Source organism: Tarenaya hassleriana, unplaced genomic scaffold (genome assembly GCF_000463585.1).
Source record: "Tarenaya hassleriana unplaced genomic scaffold, ASM46358v1 Cleome5, whole genome shotgun sequence".
Lineage (NCBI taxonomy): Eukaryota > Viridiplantae > Streptophyta > Magnoliopsida > Brassicales > Cleomaceae > Tarenaya > Tarenaya hassleriana.
The window spans coordinates 4,597,474-4,614,997 of NW_010967707.1; the positions used below are offsets into that span (position 1 = coordinate 4,597,474).

Genomic DNA, 17,524 nt, shown 5'->3' on the forward strand with positions numbered 1-17,524 from the left:
AATTCTCAATATTCTTCATTCATTTTTAGTACGGATCTCGGTCGTTAATACTTTTTTTTTTTAATTTAGTATTTTTTTAAAAGAAAAATATAAATAGTTTATGTAGCTGAAAAATATGAACCATAAAGATATAGAAAAAGAAAATGATTTTTTTCATAGTTTATTTTTTTCAAAGAAATATTAGATATTCCGTATTTTCAAGCTAAAAAACTCAATATGCTTTTTTCTTAAATATATAAAAAAAATAAGTTGCTTAGCTTTTTGCTAAATAAAAATAAAACTCTATACATGGTAAAAAAGAACTAAAAAAAAGCATTCCCTATGACAGCAGAAGCAAAATACAAAGGGACACCACCACCTAAATTTTAACCCAAGATGACGATTGTTACATCACATCATCATCAGGGCATTCAACCATATTTCAGGGCATTACATACATGTGATCAGACCAGAATTTACACATTTTAAGTAATACTCAGATGATTATAAGACTTGATAATCTCAAAACTAAAAGACTCTTCTTCTGGGCCTATTCTCGTATACGAATTACTAACAAGCTCGAGTGGTAGTACTAGTAGTAGTTATACAACATACCTTTCTTTGATTAAACCGACATCCCATCTGATCTACATCCCACTCTTCCGCTTCCGTCGATCAGTGTCCCCACTTGCTCTCCGCATAACGCCTTTGAGATGTTCCCAGGCTCAAGAAAATCGAATACCACAACTGTTTGTATTAACCAAAAGGTCATAACACACACATGTCCACTCATATCAGAAAAATAGGTGTTTGTTGCTTCCAATTATGCCAAGGAATCATCGGTTATGACTTATGAGAGGGAAGGTTTCCGGAATTTCATATGCTGAACGAACAAATCGTAAAAGAGAGAAAAATGCAAACCTGGAAGGCTGTTCTCTTGGCAGAAGTTGAGAGCCATGGCATCCATGGATGCAACCCCCCCTCCTCTCAATGCCAAATCTTGAAAACCTATGTGCTCAAACGTCACATTGCTGTCCCGGGAATGGCAGTCATACACACTGTCAACATTGGTTCCTTTGGCTACTGCCTCCGCATTGACTGAAAGAGAATTAAATAATTTGCATTAAGATAACAAAAAAAAAAACGATAGCCCACAGTTAGATCGTAGACGACATTGAAGGTACGCGATAATTTGAGCAGATTATTATCAGAACATCGAGCAATCAACCATGGTCACAGTCCACGATACATGGGAAATGACTTGGCCAAGAGAGAGGGTAATATCAATACGTACTTTCTATAGCACGGAGGACTGCAGCTGCATCAGATGATAAGAGGGGATTTCCAAGTGAAGCACCAATGCCACCAAATATTACCACTCTTCCCTTCTCTAGATGCCTGATGGCTCGTTGACGATTGTAAATCTCTCCAACCCCCTGAACAGAGAATGCAGTTTGTAATCGGGCTTGAATCCCCATCTTCTCCAGTGATGATTGAAGCAATATAGAATTCATTACAGACGCCATCGTACTGTTACATATCAGCAGCTGGGCAATTCAGGATAACCCAGTTTCAAGATGAAGAGGTACATAGAAAAAGGCAGCAACATCTGTTGAATATGCTGAGCAATTTTTACTGATGGAAACACAACGAAACTATATGTATGAGAACTTCAGAAAATGATGCGTTTATTTGGATGTATATCACTTTACAACAGCGGATCAAAAACTGCTAATTGTCACTCCAAAGCCTGCATTCATCTAATTGCATTTATCATAGTACATTGATCTAGTGCCATGGAAACTCCACTATAAAAAGCACAATTCAGTGATCACATGAAGGTGACAGCGAAGGATATGTTTGACCAAATAAGGAAAAGAAACATGACCTGATATGATAACCAGTGGTTCTATCTAAACCATTAGAAGATATCCATGTGTCGCCGCAAAAGAGGTTCCGGCTCCCAACAACTACTGCCACCTGGAAGATATAAACTATGAATACCAACAGACAGAAAAAGGTACAAAACATAAACTGAATCCAGAGCAGACTGATACCTCTACACCAAGGCTACATGCTGTTGCAACTTCCCTTGCAATCAGCATGACCATCTAACATTCAAGAAGAAAGTTTAAAATTGACCGGAATAGCACAAGACAACACGGCAAATTACATTCTGGACCAACCTTAGGATCGATGTTGTGTGAACCAGTGCAAGCAAGAGCAGAACCACTGATTTTTAGAACCACTCTCCGCCACCTAGGGTTTGACGTTGACTTGGATTTGGCGTGATTTATCAGAACTCTAGGACTATATGTTATGAGGGCATGCCTGCAACAATAATACAAACATAAACATTTTAATTTCACAAGAAAGAAGGGGAAAGCCCATCAAACCAGGCAAGAACAAAGTAAAGTCAGGTAGTCTAGCTTTACTAACAATAACAGAAAGAAAACAATGGCACAAAGAAGATCGATGTGAACAGACATAAGGTACTCTTGTTTTAGTTTAAACTTATGAAGCCAACCATGAGCATTATAGATTACTACTATGTTTTTAAGGTTTCTTGGGGGCATGAGTCTCTACAAGAATGAAATATAAAATCATCAAATTTTCGGAACACCATTAGTTTCAAACCCTTTACTCCTCCTCTTACACAGTTTTCATCCCTGCAAAGAGAAACCTAATAGCCGTTTCTGTGGCGAACTTTTAACAACTAAACTAACCTCTCCAGAACGTCGATTTCTGATATTTATCAATAACTAATGTGAAAAGGCTTCATAATCTGATCAAATCTCCCAGCCCAGCTGCATTCTCAATCAATCACAAATCTCTTGTGTTTTCATACGATTTCATCAAACAGAAGTCAGCAATCAAAACATCGGACAAACGCACAGAATTATTGAACCAATTCCACTGAATCTAGAGACGCGTCTACAAGTAATCACTTTCCAACACATCCCTATAGTGAAGTGATCAAGCACCTAACTGCAAAGAACAGTGACAGGGCTAGTGACCATCCAAGCATGCATGCATTTACCTTCGAGACTGCTTAACAGCATTCCCCGACGAGCTGACGGTTCGATCATCGTCGGATGCACCTTTCGAGGACAAGGAATTGCCCACAATCTCCTCCATTTGCTTGAACCAAGGCCAATGACTACTGGCTGAAATCCCTACGTTATTCATCCTGTGCCTCTCCTGCTTATACCTCTTCTTGAGATTATCGATCTTGTTCTTACACTGTTCCACGCTCTTGCTCTGCTTCTCGCACCTCTCGCTCACCGCCGCAGCAACCTCCTCCCAATCCCTTCCCCTCAGATTCCCTCTGTTGAGCTGCGTGAACTTCTCCGAGTAAGCGTCCAACAAGTATGCGATCGCGGCGTCGCTCCACTCCTCCCTGTCCTTCCTGTACTCGCCGGCGGAGGAAGAGGACGTCCTCGGCCGCTTGAGGCTTCCGTACGGAGTCGTCTCGCCGTCGTTCCCTGTTCCTCCGTCGCTGAGTTCCTCCTGGATCTGCCGCTTCTCCAGGCGCACACCGCCGACCCTGGATCTGTTCGCATCGAGATCTCCTTCGGCGGCTGCGTTGTTATCGTACGGATTCGAACTCTCGTCGGCGGAGAAGGGATTCACGCCGTGAAAAGCAGCGGAAGTCTCTACGACGATGTCGTTGTCATCATCGGCATGGCCGTTCCCCTGATGCTGCGGCGCGTGGATCTGGTTCGGAGGCTTGGAGAAGGCGATCCGCCTCGGGGGGGCGTGAAGCCCCTGGTGATGATGGTGATGGTGGTGGTTAGGGTTAGTCTGGTCGTCGCCTAGGAGTGAAAAGTCGTCATCACAAGACGCCATTAACGGGTCGTTAGGGTTAGCTATAGGCGGCGGAAGCGACGGCGTTAGTTAGCGACGGTGAAAGAAAGAAGAGACGAATTGACGGAAGGAGAAGACCGTGAAGTTGGGAGAGGAGGAGTCGTCACGGAGTTATGACGGCTCCGTTAAATAATGGTAAGTTCAAGGTTGGCCTTTGGAGAGGAACGGCACGCGGGAAGTGGACCCACGCACGTGAGAAACGTTACGGCGTAAACAATTTCCATTCGCCGAGTGGCTACCGTTACCGTTACGGTCAGACCTACGGTTCTTTGGTATATCACTTTATTCAATTTTTAGATTTAAAACAATTATATCATCGTGAATAAATTTTTTAAAAAACAAAATACAAATAATTATTTTAGCTTTATTTTGTTTAAAAGCCAAACCGATAGATTAGTCTTTTAAAGGAAAATGGGCTACTGATTTACGATATAAGATTGGGCATTTAAAAGTGGGCTCCACAAGAGTTTAGCCCAACTTGGGTAGAATCTGCTAATTCACAGAGAGGGTCGGTTGTGAAGTGCCAATAAACATCACGCTGTTTATCGATTCACGTACTGTAGCTCGTCCCAGTCTCTTCTCTTCAAAACGACACGTAGTGGTACTCGTACAACTATATATGTATGTGTGTGTATGCGTCTATATATATAGATGTGTAGTATATAAACGTTTTGAGATGGTCATAAACGAGAGGACTGACGATTTAACGGCGGGGAGTTAAATGTCTTAGCATTGATTATGAATGAATTCTGAAATGCGAAATGAATAGTAAAACGCAGTCACTGTAATAACTCTGTTGTATTCATCTCTCTTTTACTTTTTCACATGCTCTTTTTACCATTTTCTACCTGTCAACCTAACCATATGGTCAAGCTGCAAGATATACGAACCAAAAAGGAAAAAAAATTCATAAAATTAGCAAAATGATTCTTAGTTTCCTCTGCTGAGCCGATATGGAAAGTTATCATCTTATATATAATTGGAATAAATAGCTAGTTTTTGATAAAATATTGTCAAATTTTCCAAGAAATCAGATCAAAACTTAAAATGATTTATAAATTCATTATTTCCAGATAACATATATCGAATTTTGCTGTGTGATTTTGATGTATAAGAGAAGCATGGATTGATCCAAAACATTTAGACATTAAATGTAGAGTTTTTTGTTAAAAGATACCAAAAACACAAAAAAAGTTTGTAGTTTATAATATTTCATTAATTTTACGTTTAACTAAGAGTTGTAATGTAATGGGCTAGCTCTGTCGTTCCCTTGGGATGCATGCATGCATGCAAACCCTGTCTAAAGCCTGTATATAATCTATATAGCTCATTGGGATTTTAACAAAATAAAATTAATTAAATAATATATTTCGAAGATCCCCTCGGATATCTCACTTCAATGAAGCCGACCCTTTTGGCTTCGCCTATTATAGTTCGAAAATATCACAAAATTAAAAAAAAAAAAGGTAACAAAAATAAGAGTATAAAAAACATGATCATGAGATAAAAGTCGGTCGGTCGGGATATTATACGAGTGATGTACAACACATGCACATTCATCATACATACATACATACATATACATATCTATATATATATGTATAGAAGACTTGCCGATCCTCCTTGGCTAAAAAGAGGTGAAATTTTTAACTAAAGAAAGAAGGATGAGAAGTTGTTATCAAAAGGATCCTTTTACATTAATGAATGCAATAATCCAAACACAGAAAAATCTAACAGAGATAAAAAGAGTACTGTGATGTCTCATCTCTTTCAAGAGTTTGGGCTCTATGCTTCCTTTTTTCTTGCAGTGACTTAATTTGATCTCATTATTTATCACCAAACTGTTCAAACCCTCCACTTTTAACACAGAAAAGATTCTTCCCTCTCTCCCTCTCTCCCTCTCTCTCTCATATTGAATTTGTTGAGTAGCAATTGAATGAGAGAGAGAGAGAGAGAGAGAGAGAGAGAGGCGTGGAACTGCAAGTTAATTAAAGGGGGTGGGGGTAAGAGAGAAGAGAATGGAAACTGTAGATGAGGGCAATGACCACTTTCATAACTTCTTCTTTGTATCGGTCTTAATTGGTCACTTTGTTATGTGCACTCTGTTTACACTGTGAGCCATATGAAAAAGCGAGGCTTGGCCTCATCCTATGGCTACTCCTACTACTTACTTACTGCACACACATATATATGTTTAAAGCCCTGCCTATACAAAAATTTGTTCAAATCTATGTCATTGTTATTTTCGGTACATTTTATCATTTGACCTAGGAAACCTAAGTTATATATGTGCCTCCAAGTCCATGACTTAACGGTTCTTATCAAAGTTCTATACATGGATACACACACATATATGTACATATATATACATATATATATATATATATATATATATATATATATATATATATATATATATATATATGTATATATATATACATATATGTGTGTGTATCCATGTATAGAACTTTGATAAGAACCGTTAAGTCATGGACTTGGAGGCACATATATAACTTAGGTTTCCTAGGTCAAATGATAAAATGTACCGAAAATAACAATGACATATACATAGTATATTAAAAAAAAAGTTTCTAGGTAGTTATAACCTATATAAGATCCATTCTCTGATATTAAAATTATGTTCACACGTAAATTAAATATGAAAAATACAATGTCGCACACGAGTTCGGTGTACAAAAGTCTGATCACATATATGCAATACCATATATATGTACATATATATAGTTCTTCTCTGTGTGTGTGTTTGAGGAACTCTGACTTTCTTTCGAGGAATAAAGAACATTTTTTTTTTGTTGGACGAAAGAAACGTATGTATGGAATGGATCTTGTCGTGTATGGCAAAACCAAAACCGAAAATCTTAGGACTGAGGACGAGGCATGGCCATATGGGAACCACATTGTCAGTTCATATATATATATATATATATATGTGTGTGTGTGTGTGTGTGTGTGTGTGAAGGGGACCATTTACACACTCTCGCTTGTTAAATTCAACTTTGGCAAACGCCTCCTCACATATATTTATGTAAATCTACCAAATCCGACCACGTAACATAAATATCCGTGGTCACAAACTTTACGCTCTTTGTATATAGCATTGCTTTACCATATTCAGTTGCATATGCATGGTGTATATGTTCATCGAAATCCCACGAAAGAAACCCATTTTGAATATACATATATATATATAGAGAGAGATGGAAGTCATTCTTGACCAAGTAACCAAGGTTTACATTTTTATAGATAACCACAAACTACATATATTTTTAAGGTTAAGTGCTAGAATAAATTACGAGACTCAAAGTGTTGAAAAGCGAGGTTTTTGAAATCTGAAGAGAAATTGCTTAGAAGGTCGTACGTATTACATTTTTATTTATGGTTTTTTTTTTACCTACATGAGTCAAAATTTACGTGTATTTTTTTTTTGGTTGAAAAAATTTATGTATTTTTGTCTAATATTTATGTACGTATACGTTAGAGAAGACCGTGCAGGTGAGACAAAACTCAGAAACCCTTTCTCTTTCACACTTTCCTGTTTGGCACTTTAAATTCCACAACAAAGGCACTGTTAGGTTGCTCCCTCACAAGGTGAAAGCATCAGAGCTCACAACACAACAAAAAACACAGAAATAGAACATAAACACAGTTCAAAGCCACTGCTCTCTCTCTCTCTCTCTCTCTCTCTCTGTTGTTTCACATGCTTACACATAGTTGCACCCTCAAATTAGACAAAGCATAAGGAAGAACCTTCTTGTCACGCCTCTTCTCTCGTTGTGGTCCACCAAACCCTAGCCATTTTCTTCTTTTAAAACAAAAAACAAAAAATTAAACCCATATTTGATCTCCTTAAAAAGCATCTCTTGGTTCTTTGTTTTCTAGATCAAGATTTACTGCAACAACAAAAAAAAAATGGAATGGTCGAACGAAAACGTGAGAGCTGCCCTTATGCCGCGGTGGCCGTATCCTAATCACCCCTTTAACTTGCTCCACAACTTCAGTTTTGATCCTTACGCAGGTTTGTCTATAAATATATATATATATATATATACACGCATGTGTGTGTACATATATATCTTAAACACATTTCAATATTTTTTGAATTGTAAGGTTTTTCTTGAGTTGAAGTAGGGTTTTTCTTTTCATTCATTTTTTAAAGGATTGAAAGTAGGGTTTTCAATATACGTTTCCTCATTTGTGGTATATGTAAGAGCATATACATATGTAGATATATATATATATATATATATATATGTGTGTGTGTGTGTGTGTATACATTATAATGTTGCATCTTTCTCTATGTTTCACATCTTAAGATTCTTTTCGGTTACCAGAAGAACCACTATGGTATTAACTTTTTCCCGTCTGGTTTCTTTTATGCCAACTTTACGTTAAAAAAAGAGCCAAACGTAGTCTTACAAGTAGCATTTCAGCATTTGTATGTATAATCTTTTTAAGAAAAGGTGTGAACATTTTTTTTCCTATTAATTCTAAATTCAATATATTTATTTTTTTGCCGGCGACAAAAAACTTGATAAACTTCTATCAGGGAATTCATCTACAACGGCCGATACACAAACCGGTCCGGTTCTACCCGTACCAGAACCGGAAAACGTCACAAATGGAAACCGGTTCCTGAACAACAGCAACGACAGTAACGAGAAGGTGATGATGATGACGATGATGATGAAGAAGAAGAGACTAACGAGCAGTCAATTGGCTTCACTCGAACGAAGCTTTCACGAAGAGATAAAGCTGGATTCAGACAGGAAGATGAAACTGTCACGAGAACTCGGTCTGCAACCTCGGCAGATCGCCGTCTGGTTTCAGAACCGTCGTGCTCGGTGGAAGGCCAAGCAGCTTGAACAGTTGTACGACTCTCTCCGGCTAGAATACGACGCCGTTGCACAAGAGAAACTCAGGCTTCAAGAAGAGGTGCTTGCTTGAGTCTTTTCCAAATCCTGGGGTTTTATTTTAATATATTTCTTTCTTATTTTTCTCCCCTAATTTTAGGATTTTTTCTCATTAGCCCCCAACTTGACTGCGTGTGCGCGTATGCATACGTAGGTGAAGAAGTTGGGAGCCACGTTGGGAGATCAGTGCTTGAACAAGATTCAATCAAACACTGATCCCTCAATTTGGGGTGCTATATTAATATATTTCTTTCATAATTTTCTCCCCTAAATTTTGGATTTGATCAGATTAGCCCCCTCAAATTGTGTTTTTTTTTTTGTCTGGGTGTATACGTAGGTGAAGAAGTTGAGAGCTATATTGAGAGATCAGGGTTTGAACAAGAAGCAAATCTCTACAGGAACGGTAGATTTTTCCGGCGGAGATGAGACGGCAGAAATCACATCAGTGATAGCTCCTCCTAGATCGGAAAATCATCTGGCCGGAGGAAATTTTCTTTACAGCATCGACGAATATAACGACCCGGTGGTCCTCGCCGGCTCACCTTGCTGGCCGTCGATGGTGTAATGAATATAACATAGAAAAACCTTTAGTTTAGGACTTAGGGTTAATGTCGGATCAAGACCAATCTCCTGTTCCATGTATGTCCCTTTGTTACTCTAAATCTATCTTCTGTTTCACCGTTTCATTTGAATCTCAATATACTCCCTCATCAAGAGCATCAGTGCTAGATTTTAAAAAAACATTGAGATTGTGAATGTCGAAAACAAATACAAGTTATAAAACCGAACCAACTAGAGAGAGGAGAGGGGACTGGATATAGCTTGGAAGCAGCCGCTCAGCTCAGCGCTTTCCACCGCCTCCACCGAGCTTCGGACCCTTTGCGGAAGGACCCTTGGAAATGTTACCTTTGCCTTGTTTCTGCTGCTTGGCCGAGATTTCTGCCTTCTTTGCCTTCTTCTCGTCCTTCGTCTTCTTGATCCTTTCCTTGATTTCACTGCATGACGGATATCAGTGCTTATGCTAAGGAATACTCGTGTTTATTTACAGCATTAAAACACAGATATCCGAGTTTACATCTTGAATTGTTACAAGTTAAATAAATAATGCAGGAGAGGAGAAGAAAACACACCGTAAAGCAGCTTCTCTAGCCGCATCACGAACTTCAGGCTTCTCAGTTCTCTTTTTCTGGATAACCTCTAGTGTGGCACCAACGATGGACCTTGAGTATGGTTTCTTGGTTGCACGTCTCCTCTTCTTCACAGCTTCTTGGGCAATGTCCTTCACATAACAAGGTAATGAGTAAATTCGATTAGACCAAACTTATTCTCAAGCGAAGTTATCCTTTCAACTACATGAGATAAAAACCTAACTTAATAACTATGGTGGTGGACTGATGATTAGCCTTTTTTTACCTTCTTATGTTGTTTCCTGTACATTGCTGTCCATGTAAGCTTTGATGGCTTCAGCCTGTTGTGGAAGTACCTCTTGCATTTCGAGTTGGCAAACAAAAACACCTACAAGATCGATAACATAAAATAAGCTATTTAGCGATTCCAGCCTGGTAGAAAAGAGTATAAAGAAGGAAATGTGTAAAGGCCGTAAGAATAATATCTAAGATATTCACCTGAGAATCAGAACGGATAAATCTGATGCCCCTCCCAGGGTAAATTTTGGCCCCACTGAAACGACAGAGTTCCGTCCTAGAGAAATCCGGATAATGGTCAGCTCGAACACAGATGCTCGATAAGATTGAGGTCATAAAATTTTAGATGTTTAAGACAAGAAGCACCCAAAACTTGTTGCGATAACTCTTGTCCATCTATGCTCCAATTACCGTAGGCCACAGATTGTAGCCAATCAAGCATTTTCACTCATGGAAAAGCGCAGTCAACTCAATTTGTAATTGAAGAGAATCAAAGATTTATAGAAAAAACAATCAATGCATCAAAGGACTACATACGTACACGTACTTACCGGAGGCCTAACCCACAACAAAAGACTGCATATTTTCAATCCCATTGGAGCGAATACGAAAATTCTCCTCTTTAAAGTAAATACGAAATCGCAAAGAGCCTAAAGAACATAATCCAAATCCTTTACACAAACACTATCGTCTTGTACAGTTCCACAGCTAGTTAACATAGCATTTCGACTCTACCAGCTTCATCAAATACCAAACAGCAAATGCCAATTAATAGAAACAGGTAAACCGAACAAGAAAGCTTCGAACAATCGGGTTTCAAACAGAAACATAACCGAAAAATACATAGAACACTTGTTAATTACGATCTCAGACTAATCCAGCATCGGAGGCAAACCGCGAAACCCAACTATAACTAGACCTAGAACAGATGTACGTAACTGATCCATAAACACAAGATGATTACGATCTCATCGTCAAAATCAAATAGAAGAGTGCAAGAGAGAGAGATTACTTGAGAACCATGGCTGCCGCTACTCCGTCGCCGTCGAAAGTCTGTGAAAGGCAAAAGAACCCTAGTTGCGAGAATGACAACTACAATAAAATATGTTTACGGTAAAACCCTCGAATTATCAAGAAACTACAGAATTGCCAGGCCGGGAGTTTTCTGAGGATAGTTACTCTCGGCCCAGTGAGGCCCAATTTAGAATGGACTAATGGCCCATTAGTAATGGGATATGTTCTTTTTTTTTAAAAGGAAAAACTGAGATTCCATTTCTTCCATTTTCTCTGTCACGAAGATAAAACATGAGAAGAAACAAAAAAGAGTCGATAGGAGTTTTGAAGTTTAAATTTATAAAAGATGACAATTTTATAAATATATATAAAAAATAAATTATATTTTATAATTTTCGAATATACGTAGATCGAACAATCCAAACCTGAATCCAACTACATCGTTTGAATATCCGATTTTCAATAACTGATATGGTTCATATCGAATATCCGAAAAACTAATAGACGAAGGACATGGAGTACAATTAATAGGTTTTTTCATGCTTCAAACATCTAATATATGGTATGCTGCAAAGTCTTTTAATATATAGTCTAAGGCGAAATTTTAGTATATGTAACTAGGAGTTACATTCATGTATATTCCAACGTGAAAACTAGTAACCTTGAACTTAAACAAAAAAATTTCTCAAAGGCATAGAGATAGCATCAAATTCCGTAATCTTTTTATGTAGTCTAAACATCGAATAATTAAGATAAATCATATAGAACAATCTTTTTCCATATCAATGTAAAATCGGTTACATAAGCATTGGTATCATCTCTTAAATTTAGGGTTTTCAAGAAATGAGGGAGATTCCTTGAACTAAAAGATCGTTGGCCAGAACTTGATTCGCCGCCTCGGAAGGGTGGAAACCGTCCCAAAACACATAATTGGTAGCATTCGAGCACGTTCCGACCGATCTTTCGTTGCATAGAAACGAGGTTTCGACCGTGCCCGTTCCGCAACATGCTCTTCTTGCTTCGAAAAACCCTGTATCAAATGTCCCAAAAATAAGATTTGGGTCGTCCACAAAATTTACAGAAACTCTAGGGGTCGTTTTGTAAAATCCCTATCTAGTCCTGTCTGGTTAAATCGAAATTTACAAAAACTATGGGGGTCGTTTTGTAAAATCCCTGTCTAGTCTTGTTTGGTTAAACCCTAGTATTTGTGTTCCCGTGGTCTATTAGTTCAATAATTAACCGAAATTTGAATTTTTACCGTATCCGTTTCGGTATTTACGATAAACCGTTCACGAATTTCCGGTCTTGTAAAAGTAAACCGTACCGTTTCCTGCCGGATTAGAGATCATAGCTAAGAGAGGGTTGTAGATGTCAAAGACAACGAGTTTCAGATCGGGAAGCTTGTTGGTTAAGTACATAGACGTGTTGTTGAGTTTGGTATTGAAAGAAACCGCATCCCGGTTTAGTCTCTCCACGCACGTGTTGTTCCCTGCCCCGGCGAACAACGTGATCGCCGCCGGTAAACAACCCAACGGCGGCAACGTTGTCACCCCGATCTTTCTTGCCCCTAAACCGTATAGATTCTGCGAGAAATGAAGCGTGTAATTACTCGGGGAAATAGATAACCAGTTTTCCTAAGCCGGTTTGGTTTTGGTTAGGTAGAGAGTACCTGGACTAAGGTGGCGTAGGAGTTCATGAGACGATCGGAGAACTGATCAGGAGTGTAAACCCGGTTAAGGATCGGATTGATGTAATAGTTTTGGATGAAATCACTCGATCCCGCGCTTAGAAGATGAATCCCGCCTGCGAAAATCTCGTTGGCTCGTGCTCTTCCCACCATGCTCGTCACTTTGCTTTGGTATTCTTTGTAGTTGTTCAGCTGTTGATTCAGTGAGATTGCATTCTGCCAAAAAAAAATGTTAAACCCTCCTGTGCTTAATTAACATAAACCAAAAGAAATAAAACCGGTTATCCCTAAACCGAAGAATATTACATATATCCGGGCGGTTCCGTCGTCTAAACCGGAGGCTCCGGAGGCGAAATTGGCTCCTGTCAACAAGTTCTTCCCTCTTGCTTCTCGGCTAAGGTACGCAGGAGGGTACGATGGAAACCCTAGAAAGTCAGCTGCTCAGACCGAAACACAGAGAGAAGGGAAAACGTGAGAGAAGAAGGACCTAAACCCCAAACCCTAAAATCTCTGGAGAAAGAGAGGACGAAAATGCGACGAACCGGTGAAGTCGGTGGCGAGTTTGCCGTTGCAGAAGCGGCCGGTGGGAATGTGGGAGGCGAAATCACGACCGTAAGGAGGGAAGTTAGCCTTGACGAGAGTGTTGAGGTTATTGTTGTTTCCGACATCGACCACCGAGTCTCCCATTATGATCAGCGCCGGGACAAGAGGCTGTCCTAAGGCGGAGAAACCGGCGAGAAAAATTGCAAGAAACGAAGCAAGAACCGACAAGCGCGAGATCTTCATCATCTTCTTTGATTATTGAGAGAGAGGGAGAGATGAGGGGAGTGAATGAAGAAGAAGGTGGTGGGTGGTGGGAGATTTAAAGGAGGAGTTTGCGTTTGTGTGTGTGCCCAAGTTGGTCAAACGATTTGTGGAGTAATAAATTGGCAAAATGCATGCACACCCATCTGAGTTTTGTTGTTGCAGGGTCTTTCCAACATCAAGACCAATCCAATCGTATCATAAAAATATATTATTTTAATTTTATGATGCTGTTTCTAAGTTTTTCCGATGAATTTTATACACTTTCGAGTAGTGATTTTGTTGATTAATTTGTCACATAATCATTCTCTTATCCACATTTGTGTAAATTCGTAATAAATCGAATTGCACCCAATAACATATAGCTTTGCCGAATATTATTTAAAAAATGATTACGTATGACTTTTTTCTAAAACCAAAGTAACCAATAAATATAAAAACAACTGAAAATGTAAAAAAGAAAGGATTTTTTAAAAATCAAATAAAAATCCAATCAATTCCACCGAAACCAAATTACTAAAATCAATTAGATATAACTTTTAAAAGAATCGAAAAAAATAAAACTAAAAAAAAAAGATCTGAGCAGTTAAATATATACTCCTACCAATCATGCAAATGACTTTTGTCATTTAATATACATAATCTTATATTATTTCCCCTACCAACCATAGTACAAAACTTGTGTCATTAATATATCATGAAACGGACGGGTTTCTATCCAAATGCAAGACCAAAGTAAGTAACACGCAAAGCATCCACGAGAAGAAGACATATTCAATGTCGGCTTTTTTATGTCATACCTCACATTTCTCGTGCCACCACGAAGAAGAAACGTTTTCGGACCAAAGTGGTGTCAGGGTTCGGTTAAATTTAGGAGGAGTCGTTATATAAAGCTGTGGGTAATATATGACTTATATATTCAAATCCTCATTTGGTTCCAGAAATCTTCTATAGGAATAAACAATTTTTTTTATAATGAAAACTGAAGTTAAATAGATTTGGAATCTAATTAAAATCTGACATGAGCATTAAATGAGTGCAATTTTTGCAAAAAAACAAAATCCTAATGGTACAATAACCGAGTAACCGAAATCGAAATGTCCAACCCTAATATATGTGGGAGTTGGAGAAATTTCGTAAAGACACATGATTAATCATGTGACTAAAGTATCTGAAACTTGCAGTTCTCAAATTTCTCCCTTAACAAACCCTATCCTCTTTTTTTCCCCCACCAATTTATGCAATTGGATACATTTTATTTATTTATTTATTTGTGTATTTTGTAATCAAACAAGTTTATGATTATAAATGCATACTGAGAGCTGCAGAGAGCGTTGAGGAGGTCGTAAATTAAGGAGACTGACGTCGAAGCCTAATTGCTTCAGCCATGTGATGAGACAGTAACCTTAAACGGCAACACTCTTTGCCCTTTGCCAACCCCATCCAACGTGACATTGATATCTCACTGTTGCATTTTACGTTAAAAGGTGGATACGAATTTTAATCAATTAATTTATATGTTTGAATTTCGGATATATCCTAAATTTTCGGCATTCAAAACACGGAAACGCGGGCGAAAAACATATCGGGAAGACGAGGGCCGACGAGAGACGAAACCGATATGAGGGGCCGGACAAGGCAGTTCGAGGAAACATCGACAGAATTCCAAAATTTAAATTTATAATCAATGGTAATTTCGTAAAATATGGATAAATAATATACATACAATTTGCAAAATTTCAAGAAAATATCCCATTTCCCTTAATCCCAAATTGAAGAACATGCACAAAGGTTGCTTCTCATTCAAGTGACGAACTTTCACTCCCCACTGTACATTTACGGGTGAATACACATTTACAGATCTATGGTCTTATGTGGGTTTGTCCCAAAATCAAGTAATCGGAGTCACAATGCGGAAAGATCCTAACTTGTGGACGAGAATGTACTAATTCTATCTTCTATCGCTCTGAGACGACAGACAAAGAAACAAACGGAGAGGCATGGAATGGAAGGATTGATATCAGACATAAACATAACACTGTATCGATCATAAAAGAAAAAAATAGTCTTTGACAATGAAACTCTCCCTCCCTCTCCATAGCCCTCTCCATTCCTCAATTCCAATTCCATCAAGTACGATCTTTCCACTCTTCCTCTCTATGATTATCTGTATATACGCCTCTGTATTCATGTGGGTTTGTCTACAAATCGAGAAATCTGAATACCAACAGGCATTTCACTTCAGTGCTTTGATTTTTGCTTCTAGGGTTCTTCGAATTCGCTGGAAAAAATGAATCTGGTAAGAACTTGGTTGTTTCGTCGTGCCGGTGCTCGTTGCAATTTCCCAGCGAAAGGTTAAAACCGGAGGCGGTTGCTACGCCGCCTGTGATCGACGGCGGAAGAAGGGCTTTGCTTGGGTGTCTCCTCTCCGCCGGTTTGAGTCTTAAAAAGATCGGATTTGCTAGATAAAAAATGGGGCTTTTCTATTAATCCAAAGATTTTTTACATATTCAATTTCTTAATCACCTGATGCATCATACTGATCTTGAATCTTGCGGTCTGAATCTGCAGCTGCTGGGGCTTGGTTAACCGATGTGGCCGAGGCAGTAAGCACCAGCAGAAGAGCTGTATGTATATACATACATAATTTCTCTGTTTGTGTGTGTCTTTCTTCTTGGTTCCAATTTCTGATTTTTCAATCGTGAGTTCAAATGGATTCGAATTATGCTGCAGCTAAGAGCATCAAAAATACCAGAGAGCGATTTCACCGCACTTCCCAATGGTCTCAAGTCAGTGCATTTCTCTCGTTCCCTAGTTAGATCACTCTGCATTCATGTTGTGTTTTATGATACGAGAAACCCTGATCATTAAGTAGTATTGTGATCAGAGTTCTGTTCTGTCTTTTTAGGTACTATGATCTGAAGGTCGGGAGTGGAGCAGAAGCCGTGAAGGGGTCTCGGGTTGCAGTACGGTTTGTGATGATTTCTTGTTAGCTTTCATTACCCGATTTATGCTTCCGCAGCTTCGGACAACCAAAAAAACTCTTTTTTTCCGCATCGAAGCTATATGATTCATACTAAGGGCTTTTGTGGGATGTTTCAGGTTCACTATGTGGCGAAATGGAAAGGGATAACATTCATGACTAGCCGGCAAGGGCTTGGTGTTGGAGGTGGAACGGTAAAGAAAAGGATATAACAAGCAGCATTTTCGGTATTGGATTCAGTTTGTGGAAATCTAACATGAGAAAAACGCGAATGCAGCCTTACGGGTTTGATATCGGGCAATCTGAGAGAGGGAACGTGCTCAAAGGGCTTGACCTCGGGGTTGAAGGCATGCGGGTCGGTGGCCAGGTATGTTCGTTTCGAAAGCCTTTTCACACGCTGATCAGTTTAGATCTTTAAAAATGCATTGTGGTGGTAGCAATGTGGATTGCCTATCTCCATTGCTAGGGTTTAAAATTTCATCCAGAAAGGTAGCTGTTAATGTATGAATCTGAACACTATACATATAGAGATTGTTGATTGTACCTCCGGAGCTGGCTTATGGGAAGAAGGGAGTTCAGGAGATTCCTCCGAACGCAACGATAGAGGTAAACTCGATCTACATTGTGAGGTCGAATCTTCTTCTTCTTCAAGTTTATCGGCTTCTAAAGAGAGTTTCTTCCTGGTGTCATACGCATGTATAAACCCTTTTGCAGATAGACGTCGAGCTATTATCGATCAAACAGAGTCCATTCGGGTATGTTCGGTTACGTTTACTGAAACCCGTATTCTGAATTCAGTCCTAAGCTTTGCTGAAATAGTAGGATCAGGGAAAGA

The 17,524-nt window shown here is 38.9% G+C and overlaps 5 protein-coding genes across 7 annotated transcripts in view; 2 read left to right on the forward strand and 3 right to left on the reverse strand.

Annotated features, from left to right (window-relative positions):
* Positions 1 to 297: 297 nt before the first annotated feature.
* Positions 298 to 3,959, reverse strand: LOC104826936. Of its 2 annotated transcripts, XM_010559911.2 has the most exons (7): positions 3,020 to 3,958; positions 2,166 to 2,310; positions 2,037 to 2,090; positions 1,868 to 1,959; positions 1,274 to 1,509; positions 901 to 1,077; positions 298 to 726 (listed from the first exon to the last, which is right to left on the reverse strand). In XM_010559911.2, exons 1-7 carry the CDS (start codon positions 3,826 to 3,828, stop codon positions 605 to 607), a joined length of 1,635 nt encoding a protein of 544 aa, XP_010558213.1. In that variant the 5' UTR covers positions 3,829 to 3,958; the 3' UTR covers positions 298 to 604. The 2 variants fall into 2 exon arrangements, with proteins under 2 accessions (XP_010558213.1, XP_010558214.1); XM_010559912.2 differs by lacking the exon at positions 2,037 to 2,090 and having other exon boundaries at positions 3,020 to 3,959.
* Positions 3,960 to 7,485: 3,526 nt separating this feature from the next.
* Positions 7,486 to 9,463, forward strand: LOC104826937 (putative homeobox-leucine zipper protein ATHB-51). Its single transcript, XM_010559913.1, has 3 exons — positions 7,486 to 7,882; positions 8,414 to 8,799; positions 9,115 to 9,463. The coding sequence occupies exons 1-3, from the start codon at positions 7,777 to 7,779 to the stop codon at positions 9,340 to 9,342; spliced, it is 720 nt and encodes a 239-aa protein (XP_010558215.1). The 5' UTR covers positions 7,486 to 7,776; the 3' UTR covers positions 9,343 to 9,463.
* Positions 9,464 to 9,477: 14 nt separating this feature from the next.
* Positions 9,478 to 11,308, reverse strand: LOC104826938 (60S ribosomal protein L24-like). Its single transcript, XM_010559914.1, has 5 exons — positions 11,214 to 11,308; positions 10,403 to 10,478; positions 10,191 to 10,292; positions 9,908 to 10,056; positions 9,478 to 9,772 (listed from the first exon to the last, which is right to left on the reverse strand). Exons 1-5 carry the CDS (start codon positions 11,222 to 11,224, stop codon positions 9,619 to 9,621), a joined length of 492 nt encoding a protein of 163 aa, XP_010558216.1. The 5' UTR covers positions 11,225 to 11,308; the 3' UTR covers positions 9,478 to 9,618.
* Positions 11,309 to 11,975: 667 nt separating this feature from the next.
* LOC104826940 (GDSL esterase/lipase At5g03820-like) lies at positions 11,976 to 13,746 on the reverse strand. The gene is made up of 5 exons (XM_010559915.2): positions 13,445 to 13,746; positions 13,209 to 13,339; positions 12,885 to 13,118; positions 12,540 to 12,798; positions 11,976 to 12,245 (listed from the first exon to the last, which is right to left on the reverse strand). The coding sequence occupies exons 1-5, from the start codon at positions 13,689 to 13,691 to the stop codon at positions 12,052 to 12,054; spliced, it is 1,065 nt and encodes a 354-aa protein (XP_010558217.1). The 5' UTR covers positions 13,692 to 13,746; the 3' UTR covers positions 11,976 to 12,051.
* A 1,886-nt stretch (positions 13,747 to 15,632) lies between these two features.
* The window catches only part of LOC104826941 (peptidyl-prolyl cis-trans isomerase FKBP16-4, chloroplastic), a 2,426-nt gene continuing 534 nt past the window's right edge, over positions 15,633 to 17,524 (forward strand). Inside the window, exons 1-9 of one of the 2 annotated variants that reach the window (XM_010559916.1) lie at positions 15,638 to 15,839; positions 15,973 to 16,140; positions 16,278 to 16,333; positions 16,440 to 16,495; positions 16,615 to 16,672; positions 16,809 to 16,883; positions 16,967 to 17,056; positions 17,218 to 17,295; positions 17,404 to 17,444. In XM_010559916.1, the coding sequence (XP_010558218.1) occupies positions 15,782 to 15,839; positions 15,973 to 16,140; positions 16,278 to 16,333; positions 16,440 to 16,495; positions 16,615 to 16,672; positions 16,809 to 16,883; positions 16,967 to 17,056; positions 17,218 to 17,295; positions 17,404 to 17,444 (680 nt within the window). In that variant the 5' untranslated portion in view covers positions 15,638 to 15,781. Of the gene's footprint in view, positions 15,840 to 15,972; positions 16,141 to 16,277; positions 16,334 to 16,439; positions 16,496 to 16,614; positions 16,673 to 16,808; positions 16,884 to 16,966; positions 17,057 to 17,155; positions 17,296 to 17,403; positions 17,445 to 17,524 lie in introns of those variants that run through there. The other variant, XM_010559917.2, reaches the window with a different exon arrangement.

Coding starts and splice junctions, on each gene's coding strand:
- LOC104826937 (XM_010559913.1), top strand. CDS start 7,777: ATGGAATGGTCGAACGAAAACGTGAGAGCTGCCCTTATGCCGCGGTGG. Junction 7,883..8,413: donor CAGTTTTGATCCTTACGCAG/GTTTGTCTATAA, acceptor AACTTCTATCAG/GGAATTCATCTACAACGGCC. Junction 8,800..9,114: donor AACTCAGGCTTCAAGAAGAG/GTGCTTGCTTGA, acceptor GTGTATACGTAG/GTGAAGAAGTTGAGAGCTAT.
- LOC104826938 (XM_010559914.1), bottom strand. Junction 10,057..10,190: donor ACAGGAAACAACATAAGAAG/GTAAAAAAAGGC, acceptor TGTTATGTGAAG/GACATTGCCCAAGAAGCTGT. Junction 9,773..9,907: donor GCTAGAGAAGCTGCTTTACG/GTGTGTTTTCTT, acceptor TCCGTCATGCAG/TGAAATCAAGGAAAGGATCA.
- LOC104826936 (XM_010559911.2), bottom strand. CDS start 3,828: ATGGCGTCTTGTGATGACGACTTTTCACTCCTAGGCGACGACCAGACT. Junction 2,091..2,165: donor CACACAACATCGATCCTAAG/GTTGGTCCAGAA, acceptor CTTGAATGTTAG/ATGGTCATGCTGATTGCAAG. Junction 1,960..2,036: donor CATGTAGCCTTGGTGTAGAG/GTATCAGTCTGC, acceptor TATATCTTCCAG/GTGGCAGTAGTTGTTGGGAG.
- LOC104826940 (XM_010559915.2), bottom strand. CDS start 13,691: ATGATGAAGATCTCGCGCTTGTCGGTTCTTGCTTCGTTTCTTGCAATT. Junction 13,119..13,208: donor ACGGAACCGCCCGGATATAT/GTAATATTCTTC, acceptor TTTTTTTGGCAG/AATGCAATCTCACTGAATCA. Junction 12,799..12,884: donor CCTACGCCACCTTAGTCCAG/GTACTCTCTACC, acceptor CATTTCTCGCAG/AATCTATACGGTTTAGGGGC.